General features: G+C 47.2%; 1 protein-coding gene and 1 long non-coding RNA gene across 4 annotated transcripts in view; one reads left to right on the forward strand and one right to left on the reverse strand.

Moving 5' to 3' along the window:
* SPRED2 (sprouty related EVH1 domain containing 2) overlaps positions 1-12,773 on the forward strand; it is a 121,901-nt gene extending 109,128 nt beyond the window's left edge. For all 3 annotated transcript variants that reach the window (XM_021087443.2, XM_085019045.1, XM_021087444.2), the window contains 2 exons: positions 6,825-6,974; positions 9,502-12,773. In XM_021087443.2, the coding sequence (XP_020943102.1) occupies positions 6,825-6,974; positions 9,502-10,167 (816 nt within the window). In that variant the 3' untranslated portion in view covers positions 10,168-12,773. The remainder of the gene's footprint in view (positions 1-6,824; positions 6,975-9,501) is intronic.
* On the reverse strand, positions 1,677-10,036 carry LOC146404760 (uncharacterized). Its single transcript, XR_014841804.1, has 2 exons — positions 8,977-10,036; positions 1,677-4,586 (listed from the first exon to the last, which is right to left on the reverse strand). It is a non-coding gene; the product is annotated as an uncharacterized LOC146404760 (long non-coding RNA).
* Positions 12,774-16,343: the final 3,570 nt, after the last annotated feature.

The raw sequence follows: 16,343 nt of genomic DNA on the forward strand, positions 1-16,343 counted from the left end.
TACTAGTTAGCCGCCTTTAAAAATTAAGAATATCAGCATCTATGGACAGACTTTTTCTTTCTCCCTATGGTGATTTTTTATTTATTTATTTATTTATTGAGTTATAGTTGGCATACATCCTGTGGCCCTTGAATGGACTAATAGTCAAGCTCCTCTGCAACATTCTGAGGAGGAAGGCAGAAGGGTTCAATATAAAATTGTTAGAGTTCCAACAGCCTTTGGAGATCATCCAAGGTCACTCCGCATTTTACACGTGAGGACCCTGAGGCCCACAGAGGCTAAACAACTGGCCCAAGACATGTGGCCTCGCCTGGCGTGCAGTCGAGGTTTTCCAGTTCTCTCTGCATAGTGCTGTTTTTGCTTAACATGGTTGTATGATTCTGGGATGATGGGGACTAGCTCCTTAAGCAGCGTCTTCACTTTATTTTCTCTGCCCTACTCAAAACATGTGGGTCTGCTCCCCTCCAGAAAAGGCTGGTAAGTACAGACTCGGCTCCACATGCTGTGTGTTCACAGCAGCTCATGTGCTCCTGGGGACCAAGGAGGATGAAGTGGCTGTACCTGTTCACTTGCCTCTATGTAGGTGGCGTTCATCCTATCTGTCCCTGTCCCCAAGAGGGAGAAGACAATTAGCAGTTGCCAGTCCTCTAGCATTTTTACTACCGGAGTGGACTCGGTCAGGCCGGTGTGTCTCTATTTATTATTGTAAGGTTGGCAGCGTACTTCGTCTCAGTGCACTCTGACTCTTGCTTCCACCTCCCTTCCCTTTCTTTTTTCAACCTCCTGTGTGTCCTTGTCAAAGTCTTACCTCCACTCACTGCCCCATTAGAGGGCTTGAGAACCAGGCCCTGCGAAGCTTATTACTCAAAATATGTGTTTTTATATAACTGTAGAAATTTTTGAAAATGTAGTCAAAGGTATACCCCTTAAAAGGGGGACCAAATTTAAGTGGTTATTCCCACTGTGGCAGAGCAGGTTAGGGATCTGGTTTTGTGTCTGGCAGCACAGGCTCAATTCCCAGCCAGGTGCAGTGAGTTAAAAGGATCTAGTGTTGTAGGTTGCAGCTGCAGCTCAGAGGACTTACTGTGTAGCTTAAGGGAACCATATTTGATATCTTCTGATAGTCGATAATGGAAAATAATGTGAAAAAATAAATATGTGTGCACATCACTTTGCTGTACTCTGGAAACTAACACAATATTGTAAATCAACTATACTTCAGTTTTAGGGGGGTAGGGGTTGAGGGCTACATATGTGGCATAGGGAAGTTCCCAGGCTAGGGGTCGAATTACAGCTGCAGCTGCCAGCCTATACCACAGCCACAGCAACGCCAGATCCAAGCCACATCTGTGACCTACACTGCAGCTCATGGCAATGCCAGATCCTTAACCCACTGAGAGAAGCCAGGGATTGAACCTGCATCCTCATGGTTCCTAGTTGGGTTCATCCCTGCTGAGCCACAATGGGAACTCCCCAACTAAACTTCAATTTTTTTAAAAAAAGGAAAGAACTCCCAAAGTATAGGAAAAAGTAGAATACTGCTTAGTGTACAGGACCAGTGTAACCCTGTTACAAAACTAAGCAAGAAGAGCTCAATTTGAGACAATCAGGAGCTAAACTCATTTATGAACCTAGAGGTAAAGTTTTAAAGTAAATTATTAACAAATCACATCAACTATTTGTACAAATTTAATGAAAGACTAGTAGTGTAGAATACATCCTAGGCATGGAAGAAGGATGGTTTATAGTAGAAAAGCTTAACATTAATGATTTAAAGGTGAGAGGCTATAATCATCTCAATAGATACAGAAAAAACATCTGGTTACATCCAGCACATTTTGGTGAAAACCTTTAGTGAGGAGACTTTAGAATCACTCCAGTTATCTGGAAACATTATATTTCATAGAGAATCATTAAAATCCCACCAAAGTCCAGTTTAGGACAAGCAGGACCGCTCTGTTTTCCCACATCATGCTGGAAACTCTGGGGAAAAAAGGGGCCAAGACAAGAAAAACAAGGCACAGCTATTGGAAAGGAGACCAGACTATCTTTTGTGGCTGATAGGATTTACTTAGAAAAGTCCAGAGAATTACTGGACAAAGCATTTGAACTTTTATAAGGCGTTAAACAATGGGACCCGATAACAGGATCAATAACTTTTCTGTGTAATCCGTAGTAACTGGTTAGACAATGGAAATGCTTAATCACATTTCATTTTTGCAATTATCCTGAGGACAATTTTAGCTCCATTTTGCAGATGTGAAAACTGGAATTAGAGGTCACCTTGACCAAAACCCCCACAACTTATAATAATTATCAGAGAATCCATGCAAATCTAGTCTGCCTGGGTCTGGACCCTGTTATTTAGCATTATAATACTCCATTGCCTTTCCATTGTTCAGGCCTCTTATTAGGTTGCGGACTCCTTAATTGGACATCTTTTTAACAATGGGCACTGATATTGAGTCAGAGTCAAACCCAAAACCAGAGACAAATTTTTCTGGAGGGCACATTTGCAAGTGGCAGTGGCAGTGTCTGGCCTTGTTCACATGAGTGTCATCAGAGTCTGGCTCTGATTTCTCTCTCTGAAAGCCTGCCACTCAAGCCACCCCACTAAGGAGCCTGCGGTCCAAGCACAGAGGACTTCTGCTTCTGTACTGCTGGAGCTCAAACCTGCAGGAGTTCCAAGATTCCCTGCCCACTCCCACCCCCGCCCTGCCAGCGAGGCAAGCTAGAAGCTCAGCCACTCTTTCCAAGGTGACACTCTCAGATCAGTAGGTTGGTGGGAGTTATTAGCGTGTGCACACAAGTAAAGGAGACACATTCTAGAATCTTGCTGGTTGATGTGCCTGTGGGCACAGCTTGCTGGCTGCTTTTCTTCAGGAGCAGTCAAGGGGGCACCAGTTCCAAGGCGCATGTGGTGCAAAGCTTTTCCCCACATCTCTCTTGGAGATGCCCTGATAGTGTATCACTTTTGTTAGTAGGTTGGTCACTCGCCGCTTGGCAAGATTTGTCCGATAGCAGAGGTGTGAAATGACCCTTGGTTTCCGAGACCACCCCTCCTACATGCTCTTCCTCCAGGGTCCAGACAAACCCAGGGCAGTCCGGTGCAGAGGGCGGGGGCTGGCCTGGTACCTCCCCACAGGAGGCGATGAATGGCAGACACGCCTCAGGCTCCTGGTCTCCCCACTCCTCTGTCCAGATTTGTCATCAGTTTAGGAGATGTGGAAAGGCCTTTCTGGGTCTCATGTTCTCTAAACTGTCAGAAAATTGTCCAGGAAGTTCCGCATTTGACTCTGCTGTGGGAAGAGGCTGGTCCAGCTGGGGAGGAAGGATGGGTGCGTCAGAAGGGGGCATCTGATTGGCTGAGGAATACTGGGAAATACGGGTGTGCCTGGTTTCTCAGAATGACTTTCCATACATTGTTAACCTGGACACAGGTCACAGAAATCAGGAGGGATTCCAGTGAACAGATGACTAATGCCGAGGAGACCGTGATGCGTTAACTGGGTTTCTGAGAACTAAATGCTGAGTGCATAGTTCAGTGTTCAGTCCCAGGGTAGCTTCTGACCCGAGACGTGGCTGTCACATGGGTGTTGGATAAGAGTTAATTTAACCCTTGAAGTTTGAATCACACCAAAGGGCCCTTATCTACTCATTCACAGAGTATTTATTGAGATCTGGAGAAACCTTTGTGTCATGAGATACCGCCCCCTTACCTCCTGGGTTTGTATGAATCAGGACAAACCTTCTTAACTTGGAAGAGTTGTGCTTGTGTTAATCTCGCCAAGGTTAACACAGAGCAGGCATTAGCCTGGGCTCTGCTGGGCTGGAGAAGCAGCAATGTGGTGCAGAGAGATCCCCCCTGAGCTTGGTGGGCAGGGGCTGCCTGCCACAGTCAGCAGAATCCCAGACTTCTCAGAGTCTGCGTTTTCCTCTGTGTGAGGCAGAGAAGGTATTTTACCTGCCGTCGTGTTCACATGTAGCCAGGGCCTGGCATGTCATAAGCCCTCACATAACCTGAGACTTTTTGTTTGTTTGTTTTTTAGGTTTTGTCTTCTCTCTCTCCCTTTTTTTTTTTTTTTTTTTTCTTTTTCTTTTTCTTTTTTGTCACTTTAGGGCCGTACCCATGGCATATGGAGGTTTCCAGGCTGGAGGTCAAATCAGAGCTACAGCTGCTGGCCTACACCACAGCCCACAGCAACGCCAGATCCTTAACCCTCTGAGCAAGGCCAGGGATCGAACCTGCATCCTCATGGATACTAGTCGGGTTCGTTAACCACTGAGCCACGACGGGAACTCCCAGGTTTTCTCTTTTCTTACGATCAAATTTATTTTTTTAAATGATTTTTATTTTTTTGTCCATTATAATTGGTTTGGAATGTTCTGTCAATTTCTGCTGTACAGTAGAAGGACCCAGTCACACATATATATACATTCTTTTTCTCACATTTCCCTCCATCATATTCCATTATAAGTGACTAGATAAAGTTCCCTGTGCTATATCCAGCAGGATCAACCTGAGACTGTTCAGGGTTGCGTGTCGTGCTATTACAATCACTCAGGTGTTGAGAGGGAGGCAGTACCTGCAAAGACATAAGGAAAGGGTGGGTGAGGGTTGGAGGACAGACCAGAGTTTGGAAGAGAGTAAAAATTCATGTGTATCCATTTCATTTCCTTTAGTTACTGGGATTTGAGGAGTAAATAGCAACTCTTACCTGAGTTCTGAACTGACTGAGAAAAAAAGATCGGAGACCCTTCATTACTGATGATGTTTATCCTGACTTACATTCGTGGGAAGGGGACATCCCAGGGCTGAACCCTAGGATTAGATAGACCTGCACCACTGGGCATGTGTGCGCTGGGTCTCCACACCCTCCCCGTGGTGGGCTGGGCCCTTGACCTCCAAGTGGATCTCACAGTCTCAAGAATGATGACCAGCACATGCTACGAGCTAGTTGGGTGGCCCCCAATAGGCAGAGAAGGAAAATAGCAGGCATCGAACGCCCTGTTCCAGTCCCCCTGCTGTGGCGAGGAGTGAGCACAGCAAGAAAGAGGCTGGGAATGTGATGCAAGTGGAACAGCTGCCACAGAAAAGGAGTCAGGAATGAGGGAAAGTGCATGCAAAAGACAAACTCAACGCATTCTGGGTTAAGTTACCAAAGGGAATTGGCTCTTAGCTTTGGGACATCCTAGGGTAGATTAAGATTCATTCAGGCTTGGCTGGATCCCGAAGCTCCAGTGGTATCTGTGGAGCCCTTCTTCCCTTGGTTTTGCTTCACTTCATATCCTCAGATAGGTTCTTTCCCTGCCCTTCACCACAATTCTACACTGACAGGACTCTTAGACCTTAACTTCAGCGACAGAGACAGCATCTCTTCTGACCTCGCCATCAGAAATCTCTGTATTGCCTCAGAGAGTACTGTGTGCTGAATCTGAATTCGTTGATGTGATTGTGGGATGGGAAACAGCCCCACATCACATGGACCAACCAGAGTTAAAGAAAAATCCAAAGGAATGCTGTACATATCCACCAAGTTTTAAAAATGAACAGTGGTTGTGCTGCATAATGGAAATATGGGTGTCTTGTCTTTTTCCTGAATACTTGTGGTCCAGTTTTTCTGTGCGTTTATTACTTTAATGGGGAGGGGTAGAAATAACTTTCATAAGACTTACTTGTTTTAACCTTGCCTTGCCCCCAGAAGGCTCTGTGACACTAACAAAATAACAATAAAATAAAAAAATAAGCAAATGAGATAAGGGGAATGTAAAAGTGAGAAGCAGCTAGGTTTTTTACCAGAAGTTCCTAGATACTTACTAGAAAGAGGACATCTAGATATTAAGGAAAACCTTTTTATTTATTTGTGGATAAAAGAAAGATGGGAGGAGTTCCCTGGTGGCTCAGTGGGTTAAGGATCCAGCATTGTCACTGCTGTGGCACAAGTTTGATCACTGGTTCAGGAACTTTGGCACACCACAGGCAGAGCAAAAAAGAAAAAGAGAGAAGGGTCCATCATTCTAAGGATGTGGAAAATGGAATGGGGGTTCCGAGGGGCCCCTGGTCTTTTAAGGCAGGTGCCAGTTGTACTTGGCAAAGCCTTTTATGAGCATGTGGCTGCTGGGCCATAGGGTTGTGGAGGGCGGCACAGGCTGGGAGCACGAAGCACCTAGGTGGTGGGTATACTGGAAGGCCATAATCCATCCTGATATCTGACCACCTTCCAAAGAGACTGTCCTGGAGGCTCCATTCTGAACTCTCCTGGGAAAACTGCTCTGCACTCACCCTCAGAGATGGTGGCCTTCATCCCTGAGTGCAAGACATCTGGAGAGGATTGTAAAATTTCTTCCTGGAAAGTCAGTACCCAGAATGCCCCTGCGAGACATCCTTATCTCAGACTTTCCCAGGCTGGAGGGAGCCCCACAAAGAAACACTTGGGTTTGATATTTGCTTGCATGCATCTTCTCTGCTTACCCGAGGACCCCACAGCCTGGGCCACAAACGGGTACCATTCTTGATCAAACGGGAGTGCGCCAGCAGGGGGCCTGGAGCGGTGAGCCCCTCCCCAGAGCCAGGCCTGCTCCCACATTTGAGAAAACAAACCCAGCTTTCCAGGGTCTGGTGGCTGGTTTCTCTGCCCGCCGTGTTTAGACGACCTGGCCCTTCAGGCCAAGATAAACTCAGGATGTCGGGAAGTCCAGCAAGACACCACAGGTCAGAGTAGACGGTGTGTTAGAATTTTTGTGTGGGTTTGGTTTTGGGTTTTGTTTTCGTTTTTTGTTTTTTTTTTTTTTTAATTAACTCATGGGTACCTCATTCTACACAGACAGCTACAGACAGTTCTTCAAATTCGTCTCAGAAGAGGGAACAACCTACGCGGACGATCTCCTCCCCCACATCCTGTGAGCACCGGAGGATTTATACCCTGGGCCACCTCCACGACCCTTACCCCACGGACCACTATCACCTCGAACAGGTGAGCAGCCATCTCATGCCTCAGAGGCCAGGGGGTGGGTGGCTTGAGATTCTGGAACAGCCTCCTCCCCTTCCCGTTCAGCCACGTGCCCGAGCCTAGGCCTCTTCAGTTCTCCCGCTTTGTACCCCCACCCCCTCATCGGAGGGGTGGGGGCGACTCACCCTTACTCCGAGTGCTCTGTGTGCCAGACACCTTGCCAGACCCTTCACATGCTTTATCTCCTTTAATGCACACAGGTTACCCGCAAGCTGGTCCTCTGCATCCCCACTTTATAGATGAGGAGGCTGCGGCCTAGGGAGGGTCCCTAGTGGCACAAGATTCAAATGCCCATCTCTCCTCACCCAAGGTGCCACACTGCCTCGTACCTTTCTCTGTCCAAAGGGCCTCCTGGCTTTGTGTGAAAGCACAGAGCCAAGCCATGATCAGGACCACAGAATACTGTACCCTTGGCTCAGGCACCCTGGCATCTTGGGCTGCAGACCCCGGCTTTCTTGGGGAGCTGTAGCTGGAATTCAGTAATTCAGCAAATATTTACCAAGCGGCTGTTTTTCAGAGAGGTTCCCGAACTGTGGGCCATAGCCTGGGGCCCAGGTAGTAAGATGTGGCCACCAGTCTGCTTTGAAAAGAGAAGAAGCATGAGGCACCTGGGGTTTTTAACGTAAAGATAGATATATATGACTCTTCTTTCCAAATCATCTAAGTGTGTGCTTCCTAATATTTTGGCACTAAAATGTTCTATTTTAAAATCACATTAAGGTAGCAGTAAATGGGAACTGACTTTTTGACTCTCCTTACTTTGCAAAATAAATCATTAGCAAAGTCTATGTCAACTCCCAAGATTTGTTTTGAAGTACTGCAGGGTTGTGATTTTTCCAAAGTCAGGGAAACTCTGACATCAAGAATTTGGCAGGAATTAGGGCAACGCCTGCAAGACATGGCCCCTGCCCTCCAGGAGCTCACGATTTTGTGGAAAGTGATGGATACGCCTAATTACCATGTGATAAACTCTATGACAATATTATAAGGAGGACATTGGCAACAGGTATCAAGTGTGTCCTATGTGACAGGCCCTGTGCTGACACTGCATAGATTCTTTCTCTTCATTCTCACAATAGCCCTGTTCAGTTTGATAGTCAAGAGAAATGGAGTCTGAGGCTTAGCAATTTGCTAGGAAGTTTCCACTCCAATGGGTTTATTCAGAGCTATGCTCCTCACTCCTTAAAAAGCCTTTATGCTCATGGAGTCCCCGTTGTGGCACAGTGGTTAACGAATCTGACTAGGAACCATGAGGTTGCAGGTTCGGTTCCTGGCCTTGCTCAGTGGGTTAAGGATCCGGCATTGCCGTGAGCTGTGGTGTAGGTTGCAGATGTGGCTCAGATCCCGCGTTGCTGTGGCTCTGGCATAGGCTGGCAGCTACTGCTCCGATTTGACCCCTATCCTGGGAACCTCCATATGCCATGGAAGCGGCCCTAGAAAAAAGGCAAAAAGACAAAAAAAAAAAAAAGCCTTTATGCTCAGAGGGCTTCAAAGGTGGAAACTCTCAATTGTCTTCCACAACTGGGATGCCTGGTGCAAGGCAGGCTTACCTGAATCCACTATTTAGTGCCTGTCTCTCTGGACAAGGCACTGGTGCACACCAGAGCCAGCCTGACTGCAGAGATGACTGATTGACCCTAAGGGAAAACGCAGGTTGGTCTGAAGGCTAAAAGGTGTGGCTCTGAATCAGGCCTTCCCCCAGGGCTCAGATCTTAGCTCTGCTGCTATGTGTCAAATAGATCCTGGCAGGATTTGAACCCAGGCAGTTGGCCTCTGGAGCCTGCACTCTTAGGTTTTGCATATCCCAGCATCTTACCTTCCCAACCAGATGACAAGGTCCCTGTGAGCCTCATAATTTCTAGTGTCCACTTTTGCTTTTTTGAGCATGGCCCAAAGTGAGATATGCATTTAGTATTGTGGCCCAGTGCACGTTACAGATGTACACAAAGGTAACAAATGAACATACCTTAAAACATGCAACACACTCCAATGTTCTTTTGCTTCACTGGAAAAAAAAAAAAAAAAAAACAGCCAATCTTACAAAAGAGAGCACACTGTTTCAAAACAGGTGAAAGTAAGCCATTAGAAATCAGGATAGCAGTCACTGTCACCTTAGGTGGTCAGAGGTCACTGAAGGGAGATGAGGATATCCCAGGGAGGGCCTCCAGTTCTGCTTTTTTGATCTGGGCATGTCCAGCTTCTGAAAATTCACCCTTGATTCTTAACAGTGTGTATACTTCCCCGGACAGAGGGTAATACTTCAACAAAACAGGGAGAAACTCTTCCAATGCCCGTTAAGTTGATTTCCTGACCCAGGAAGGGATTGAGACAATTGGAAATACATCTTTCACCCTAAGCTGTACAGTAATTACAGGATGGGTGAGTTTCTTAAAGAGATCCCTTTTGCCAAGGTGAAAGATGCATACTGGAGGTTGGTTGATGGATTGGTTGAGGCACTGGTACAAACGAACGTCTTTTTCTTCTGCGGCAGCCGATGCCAAGGCCCTACCGCCAGGTGAGCTTCCCGGATGACGACGAGGAGATCGTGCGCATCAACCCCAGGGAGAAGATCTGGATGACGGGCTACGAGGATTACCGGCACGCGCCCGTGAGGGGCAAATACCTGGACCCCTCGGAGGACGCGGACTCCTACGTGCGCTTTGCCAAGGGCGAGGTCCCCAAGCATGACTACAACTACCCCTACGTGGACTCCTCAGACTTTGGCCTCGGCGAGGACCCCAAAGGGCGCGGGGGCAACGTGATCAAGACCCAGCCCTCCCGGGGCAAGTCCCGGCGGCGGAAGGAGGACGGGGAGCGCTCCCGGTGCGAGTATTGTCGGGACATGTTCAACCACGAGGAGAACCGGAGGGGCCACTGTCAGGACGCACCCGACTCCGTGAGAACTTGCATCCGCCGGGTGAGCTGTATGTGGTGTGCGGACAGCATGCTCTATCACTGTATGTCGGACCCCGAGGGAGACTATACAGACCCGTGCTCGTGCGATACTAGCGACGAGAAGTTTTGCCTCCGGTGGATGGCTCTTATTGCCTTGTCTTTCTTGGCCCCTTGTATGTGCTGTTACCTGCCCCTGCGAGCCTGCTACCACTGCGGAGTGATGTGCAGGTGCTGCGGAGGGAAGCACAAAGCGGCCGTGTGACGCGGTTTCCCTCCCTCCCCTTCCTCCAGCCACAGCCCCACGGGGACTTGTCTTCTTCATCCTCTCATCTCTCCCCGGCTCCCCGGTACCGGAGGCACCCTTCCAGCCTGGGGCCCCTGCCTGGTGGACGCTGCACCCCCGCCACCCTCTCTGCCCCGGCTCCACCCACGCACGCACACACAGTGTTCCAAGGAAGGGACCCTCCGCCTGGACGCTCGTGTATTACTAACAGTCTGTATATTCAAGCTGACTGTCTCATACAGGTGTCGATTTCTCATCCTTTCTCCCCACCTCTTCCAGTTCAAAGGCGCCTACAGTGGGAACTGCTGATTTGGGGTGGGTTTTGTCGGTGGTTTTTTTTTCCCCCCCGAGAGCTCCGAAGACCATCTTTGTCCTGGTTCAGCCTCCCTCTTGCGAACGCTTCCTCGGGTTCCTGTGGAAATGGGATGTCGGAATGATGAAAAGCCTCCCAGACGTCTTTTAACCTGCAGTCAGTTATTATGTATAGAAGGTGAGCTAGTTTAACTTCTCCCGAGATCGCTTTAACTTTTCTGAAGCCGAATTTCCCATGTGAGCTGCATTTTCTCTCTTGAGCCCATCATCTCCCATTTCCCCCCTCACTTCTCCCAAAAGCTGTCATTCACTGATACAAAACATTTAATCGTGAAATGACTGAGAATTGAGCCTTAACTTCAGATTAACTTGGGAGAATCAGGAAAATTCTCTTAACTGCATCACATCCTCTCAGACCAGGGCTAGAAAGGGGATTTCAGGTTTCTCTGAGCCTCCCCACTTACCCCTAAAGTAGAACTTTTTAAAATTATGTCACCACCACTTGTAAAAATTTAGCAATATTCGAAGAAAATGCTCATGAAGTAAGAAATTCTGCTCATGGTTTTGCAAAGCAAATAGTCTCTTCAGGCACAAACCAGTGTCCTCCAATCACGGTCCAGTTGAGAATCACTAAGGTTGTGATAAATAAAACTATAGGAACTCCCCCCCCCCCCAGTGGCTATTTTCTATTAACTGGGGGAAATTTTAAATACCATCAATTTGAAGAGTGGTGGGTTGCATTTTGTTCATGGGTTTGTGTTTGTGTTTTCATTTTGGACTCAATTTCTCATCACCAGATTCTTCATTTATACTTGGGGAAAACAAGGCCATATGTAAAAACCCTTCCGCTGCCTAACTGTCTTTCTCCTGCAACTCCAAACCCAGACCTGCCACTTGGGGTGCACAGATGGTTAGGTCAGCAGGCTGGGTCTACCCCTTTCGCCTTGCCACGTAGGAGGCTTCTGATTATTAGCTGGAAAAGAGTATTTTTTTAATATATTGCAAGGAGTAGCCAAATCTTACCGCAGAAAGTAGAATGGAGAGTGGTTACCTGTACCTGCCATAGTACAATCAGGATGTCGTGGAGACCACAGAGGACAGGCCTGTCAGCACTGGCTGTCCTTCCCACCAGGATCTTCCTGTGGTCATTGCCAGCCGAGGGCCTGGCCTCATCCCACCCTCCCCACTTCCCGCATCCCTCCTCTGTGGCCCACAGGACATCAGTCTCCAAGAAAAGGGACTTTTCTCCAGTCTGCCAATCGTATTGGGAAAGTGCTAGCCACGCTTACCTTCATGGGAATGTTTTCAGCTCTCCTGAGAGCCCATCGCCTTTCTTTCTCTGATCATCGATGTAAATACCCAGTGTGCTTCTGAGCTCTTTGGTAGACATTTTCGTTAGATGGAGCGACTGGTTGCGCCTTCCAGTTTGGGAAAGGAGCTATTAATCTGATGATGCAAGAAAAGAGCCGCTTCCCAGCCTGGAGAACATCTAGAAGGGCTTCAGCCAGCCTCCCACCGCCAAGAGACCGTCTTTCCCCCCTGTCCTGAGGCATTTCCTCAGGGTCTTTCTCAAGGTCTCCTCTCTACAAAGCACAACACTAATGTATGTTTGGTTAGACCTCAGTTCAAGTGCCCCTATTTATTTAGTAAGAATACACACATCCTGGCTGCTTTTTGTTGGTCATCTCTGTCGAGTCATCATCTGTTTCTGTCTTCCTTTACCCCTTGTCCTTTTCTACCCCTCTGAAGAGGTAACGCTCGTGAATCTTACTCCACGTATTCTTTTTGGTTTGTGAAGAAGGTAGCGGTTGAGGGCACAAGGACAGCCATGGGGACATTTGTGTAAATACGTCTCTCTCTAATTGCCACACTGCAGCTGAACATCAGCTTTGCCATACTGACGTCAATCATCCAAGAGAAATTATTTCAGATTTTATTTTTGTATCTGTGGTAACAAAGCAGTAACAAAAGATTTTCTGTTTGGAAGCCCCTCCCCACCGCTGACCACCTCCCACCCCCCACCCACCAAGCTGTTTTGCTCACATTAACAGATTAAAGTGCCTGAAGCATAATTCCTTCTTTACCTGTGTACTAAAAGCCCCGTTGTATTGATTTTTTTATAATAAGCCTTTTTACCTCTGTGTAAAAAATATATATACAAGTGTATGATGTACATTTTAGTTCTTAACCTTTTTTTATGGTTTCTAATATGTATGACCAATGTAGCCATTGCTTTACAATGTACCATGTAAATATAAATACATCCTATCAGATCACTGGCTTTGGGCTATTTTGTCTGGCTGGAGGCAGGTTGGCATTGGAGCCTCCGCGGCCGTGGGAGCTTCGCACACAGGATGGGAAGGGGTTTCCTTTGGAGAAGGATGTGTGGACACTGGTCTGTTGTTGTGAGGCTCTTCCCGCCTATGATTATGTCATATTCCCCAGGGGAGACTGCAGCGCCTCAGGCTTGGATGCCTCAAGTGAAAAGAATGCTGTATGTCACCGCCCAGGGAACACCCCCTCTTCCTCAGCCTGGCTTCCTCCACGCGTGCTCCTCGGAGGGTACAGCTGTACTTCCTCTGAGCTGTTTTCCACCGGTTCCTGATGAATCTTAAGAGTGTGCATGTGTGGGGGGGGGGGGGCGGTTTGGAAGATAGTTTCTCACAGAACACGGTTGTTAAAACTGCAAGATCTTTGGTCTCCACGGAGCAGTTCGATTTCACTGATATTTGGCCCATTTTCAGTTCCAAATGAGCTCTTTGGATGCTTAAAAGTTACAGGGACAATCCCCTGGAGGAAATAAAGTGTGGGGTCTTTTAAGGGTCACAGAAGAAGGTTTCAGCTTCTTCTCTAGAGAACCAAGTAATAAGGGCCTTAAAAAGAGACGTGCAGAGGGGCCTCCATACTATTCTCGACTCTTTATCAAAAGGGATTACTTCTCCAGACCACTGGCAAAGGTGAAACGCAGCAGGAGATGCCAAAAATGAAAAAGTGAGGGAAGAGAAGCCATGGAGATGGGTGAGTAAGAGATGATGAGAGAACCTCGTGGGAGCCCTTTTCGTTAGACCGGGAGAGGCACAACCTGGATTATGGGGGCGAAGAGTCAACATGGAGGAAATAATGTCAAATGTGAAGCTTGTCCTCAAGACGTTTGACGGTAAAGGAATTACGGGACTGCTCCAAAGAACTGGTGAAGTAAAGAAATAATACCGGCAAGAGAGCATGATGCATACGTATGCATTTACTTACGACAATTAATCCTGAATAAATTGCTCCAATTTTAAAAAAAAAAGAGAGAACTTGGAGGACACGTCGCAGGGAGAAGGAGTCCTAAGATCTTACCTGACCCTCCCACCACCTCCCGGGCCACGACCCTCCTGCCATCTATATTTGGAGGTGAAGAACTGAGGCTTAGAAAACACGTGCAGTGACAGAAGGTGAGGACCTACCAGGTGATGGACTACAGAGCCCAGGTCCTGGCTGGGCCTCACTGATGGCTCTGCTCACCCCCTCCCTGATTGCAGGCTTGACAGGTGGGCACCAGGCACGAGCCTTGCCCAGTCCTCCCAGTTCTCTTGGGCCGATCGGGCTTCCTCGATGAGCTTGGCACCTGCTGCCCTGCGTGCTCAGCCCGGAACTGGGCTCACTGCCTCCGTCATTTCCTCAGCCCTCTGCGGAGGAGAGGGCTCATTTCTACTTTACCAGTGAGGAAGCAGGCATAGAGAAACTGTGTTCACTCAGTCCCTGGACAGTCTTTCTCTCATTACTAGTCATTAGCCCTTGGGCAAGGGACGTCAATCACCCTTCTGAGCCTGGCTTTCTGCAGGTGGAACAAGTGGGATCATATCCACCTTCTGCGTGTCACTGGATCATATGATTGCAGTTGACACTGTTGTTACAGTGCAGTGCCCGGGAGGTGTTTCAAAATGCTCGTTCCTTCCTCAGTCCCCCTCTATTCTGGGACCCCAGGAAATATCGAGAGCTGAAGAAGACATCTTTGGAAGCACAGGAGGCTGAAGCCATTGCGGATGTTTTGTGAGTATGTAGACCTACTACCTGTGTATTGAGATTTCCTTTTCTTAACCTCTCTATGGTTCTAAACTAGAATTCTAAGTTAGGTTTCAATTCCTTGCTGGCCCTCCTAGATCCCTTAACAGCCCTTGTGAAGGGCCCCGGGCTGACTGATCCCTCAGGGTACATGACTTGCCCTGCAGAGCTGCCGTCCTGAACTTCCAGCCCCCTTTCTGTGGCCTTTTGGGTGAGACTCTGGCCTCATCTCAGAGGCCTCTGTTTCTCCCTGCCGCTCACCCACTCCCAGGAAATCAGGAGATCTTCCCTGGGAAGGAAGTGTTGATGGGGGGGGGTTCTGTTTCCTGGGGACTCGGGGCGGTTTGTTATCTGAGCGTGGTTTTTGAGCAGGCTATCACAGTAGGGTCCACGTGAACAAGGGGCCAGAGCTTGTGAGAGTGCCAGCGGCTTGCAGGCCTGCTGGGCTTTCTGATTTGTAAGGTGAGAGGGTTAGAAATATGGCTTTGTTTAGGCCTGAACCAGATGGGTGGAATGAAAGGAGAGGACCCTGGTGACATCTTGTACCACCAGCTATGACCTTGCCAATCAGGGCCCTCCCATCTCCTCAACTGGAGCAGCCACCACTGCTAGGGTTTCCTTCGAGACAAGCTGACCCCCACCTCAAGGGCAGGGTTGGCAGGTGGAGAGTAGGAGGAGGCAGGCTCCATCAATTTATAAAAGAAGAATAAAACCAGTTATGTGGTAGTCAGGCCTTGTACACTTTTCCTCTCATTATGTCTCTTCTTCTCATGTCTTTTCCCCAAAAGTTTTGGGAGAGGGCTCTGATTATTACGAAAGTAATACACAGTCATAAAAATGTCATGCACTACAAAAGTATAAAAATGAGCATCTCCCTGTGCTAGGTTGCCAGGACTATACCATAGTGAATTTAATAAACCGTGAATTCACTTCACCTTTTGTTTGATGGCCTTTCTTCCCCTTTCCATGAAGAAATCACACCTTCCCTTTAGGTGTATCTCTGTGTCCTAATTTCCCTTTATACGAGGATATTTATCAGTCATACTGGATCAAGGCCCACTCTAATGGCCAAATTTGAACTTAATTACCTCTGTAAAGACCTGTCCCCACTTAAGTCCATGTTCTAAAGGAAGAGATTAGGACTCCATGTGAATTTGGGAGAGACACGATTCAACCACATCATGCCATGGTCCCAACAAAAGAAAGCATCATGTGTCCTTCCATATGTTTCTATACGTCTACACACAGATGATTGTATAACTGTGTACATCTGTGTGTGTGTGAACGTGTTTCTCTTTAGAGAGGAACTAAAATATCGCTCTGCATCCTACCAGTACTTCTCTAAAACCCATTTAAAAATACACCTTCAGCTACTCTGCCTTTTGATTGAAGAGTTTAGTCCATTTCCATTTAAAATAATTATATGTATAATTCTGTATTAAAAACATATTTTTATAAACTTATTGCCATTGTGTTAAATTATTTGCTGTTTGGTAGTTTCTCTGTTCCTTTCTTCTCTTGACCTCTTCCTTTGTGATTTGATAATTTTTTTTGGTGAAAGGATTAGATTACTTTCCCACCTTCTATATCTACTGTGGGTTTTTGCTTTGTGCTACCATGAGGCTTAATATAACAACTTAGGTTTAGAATAGCATTTTAAGTTGATTATAACTTAAGTTCGAACACCTTCTAAAAGTCTATACTTTTAATCATCCCCCACTATGTTTTCTGTTTTTTTATGTAATATTTTACTTCTTTTTATTTTGTGTATCCCTTACCTAATTATGGTAGTTATA

The sequence above is a fragment of the Sus scrofa genome, chromosome 3 (genome assembly GCF_054392235.1).
Source record: "Sus scrofa isolate SSC_HxYL_T2T_F1_AM1 chromosome 3, Sscrofa_HxYL_maternal_Yorkshire_Landrace_v2.0, whole genome shotgun sequence".
NCBI classification, from domain to species: Eukaryota; Metazoa; Chordata; class Mammalia; order Artiodactyla; family Suidae; genus Sus; species Sus scrofa.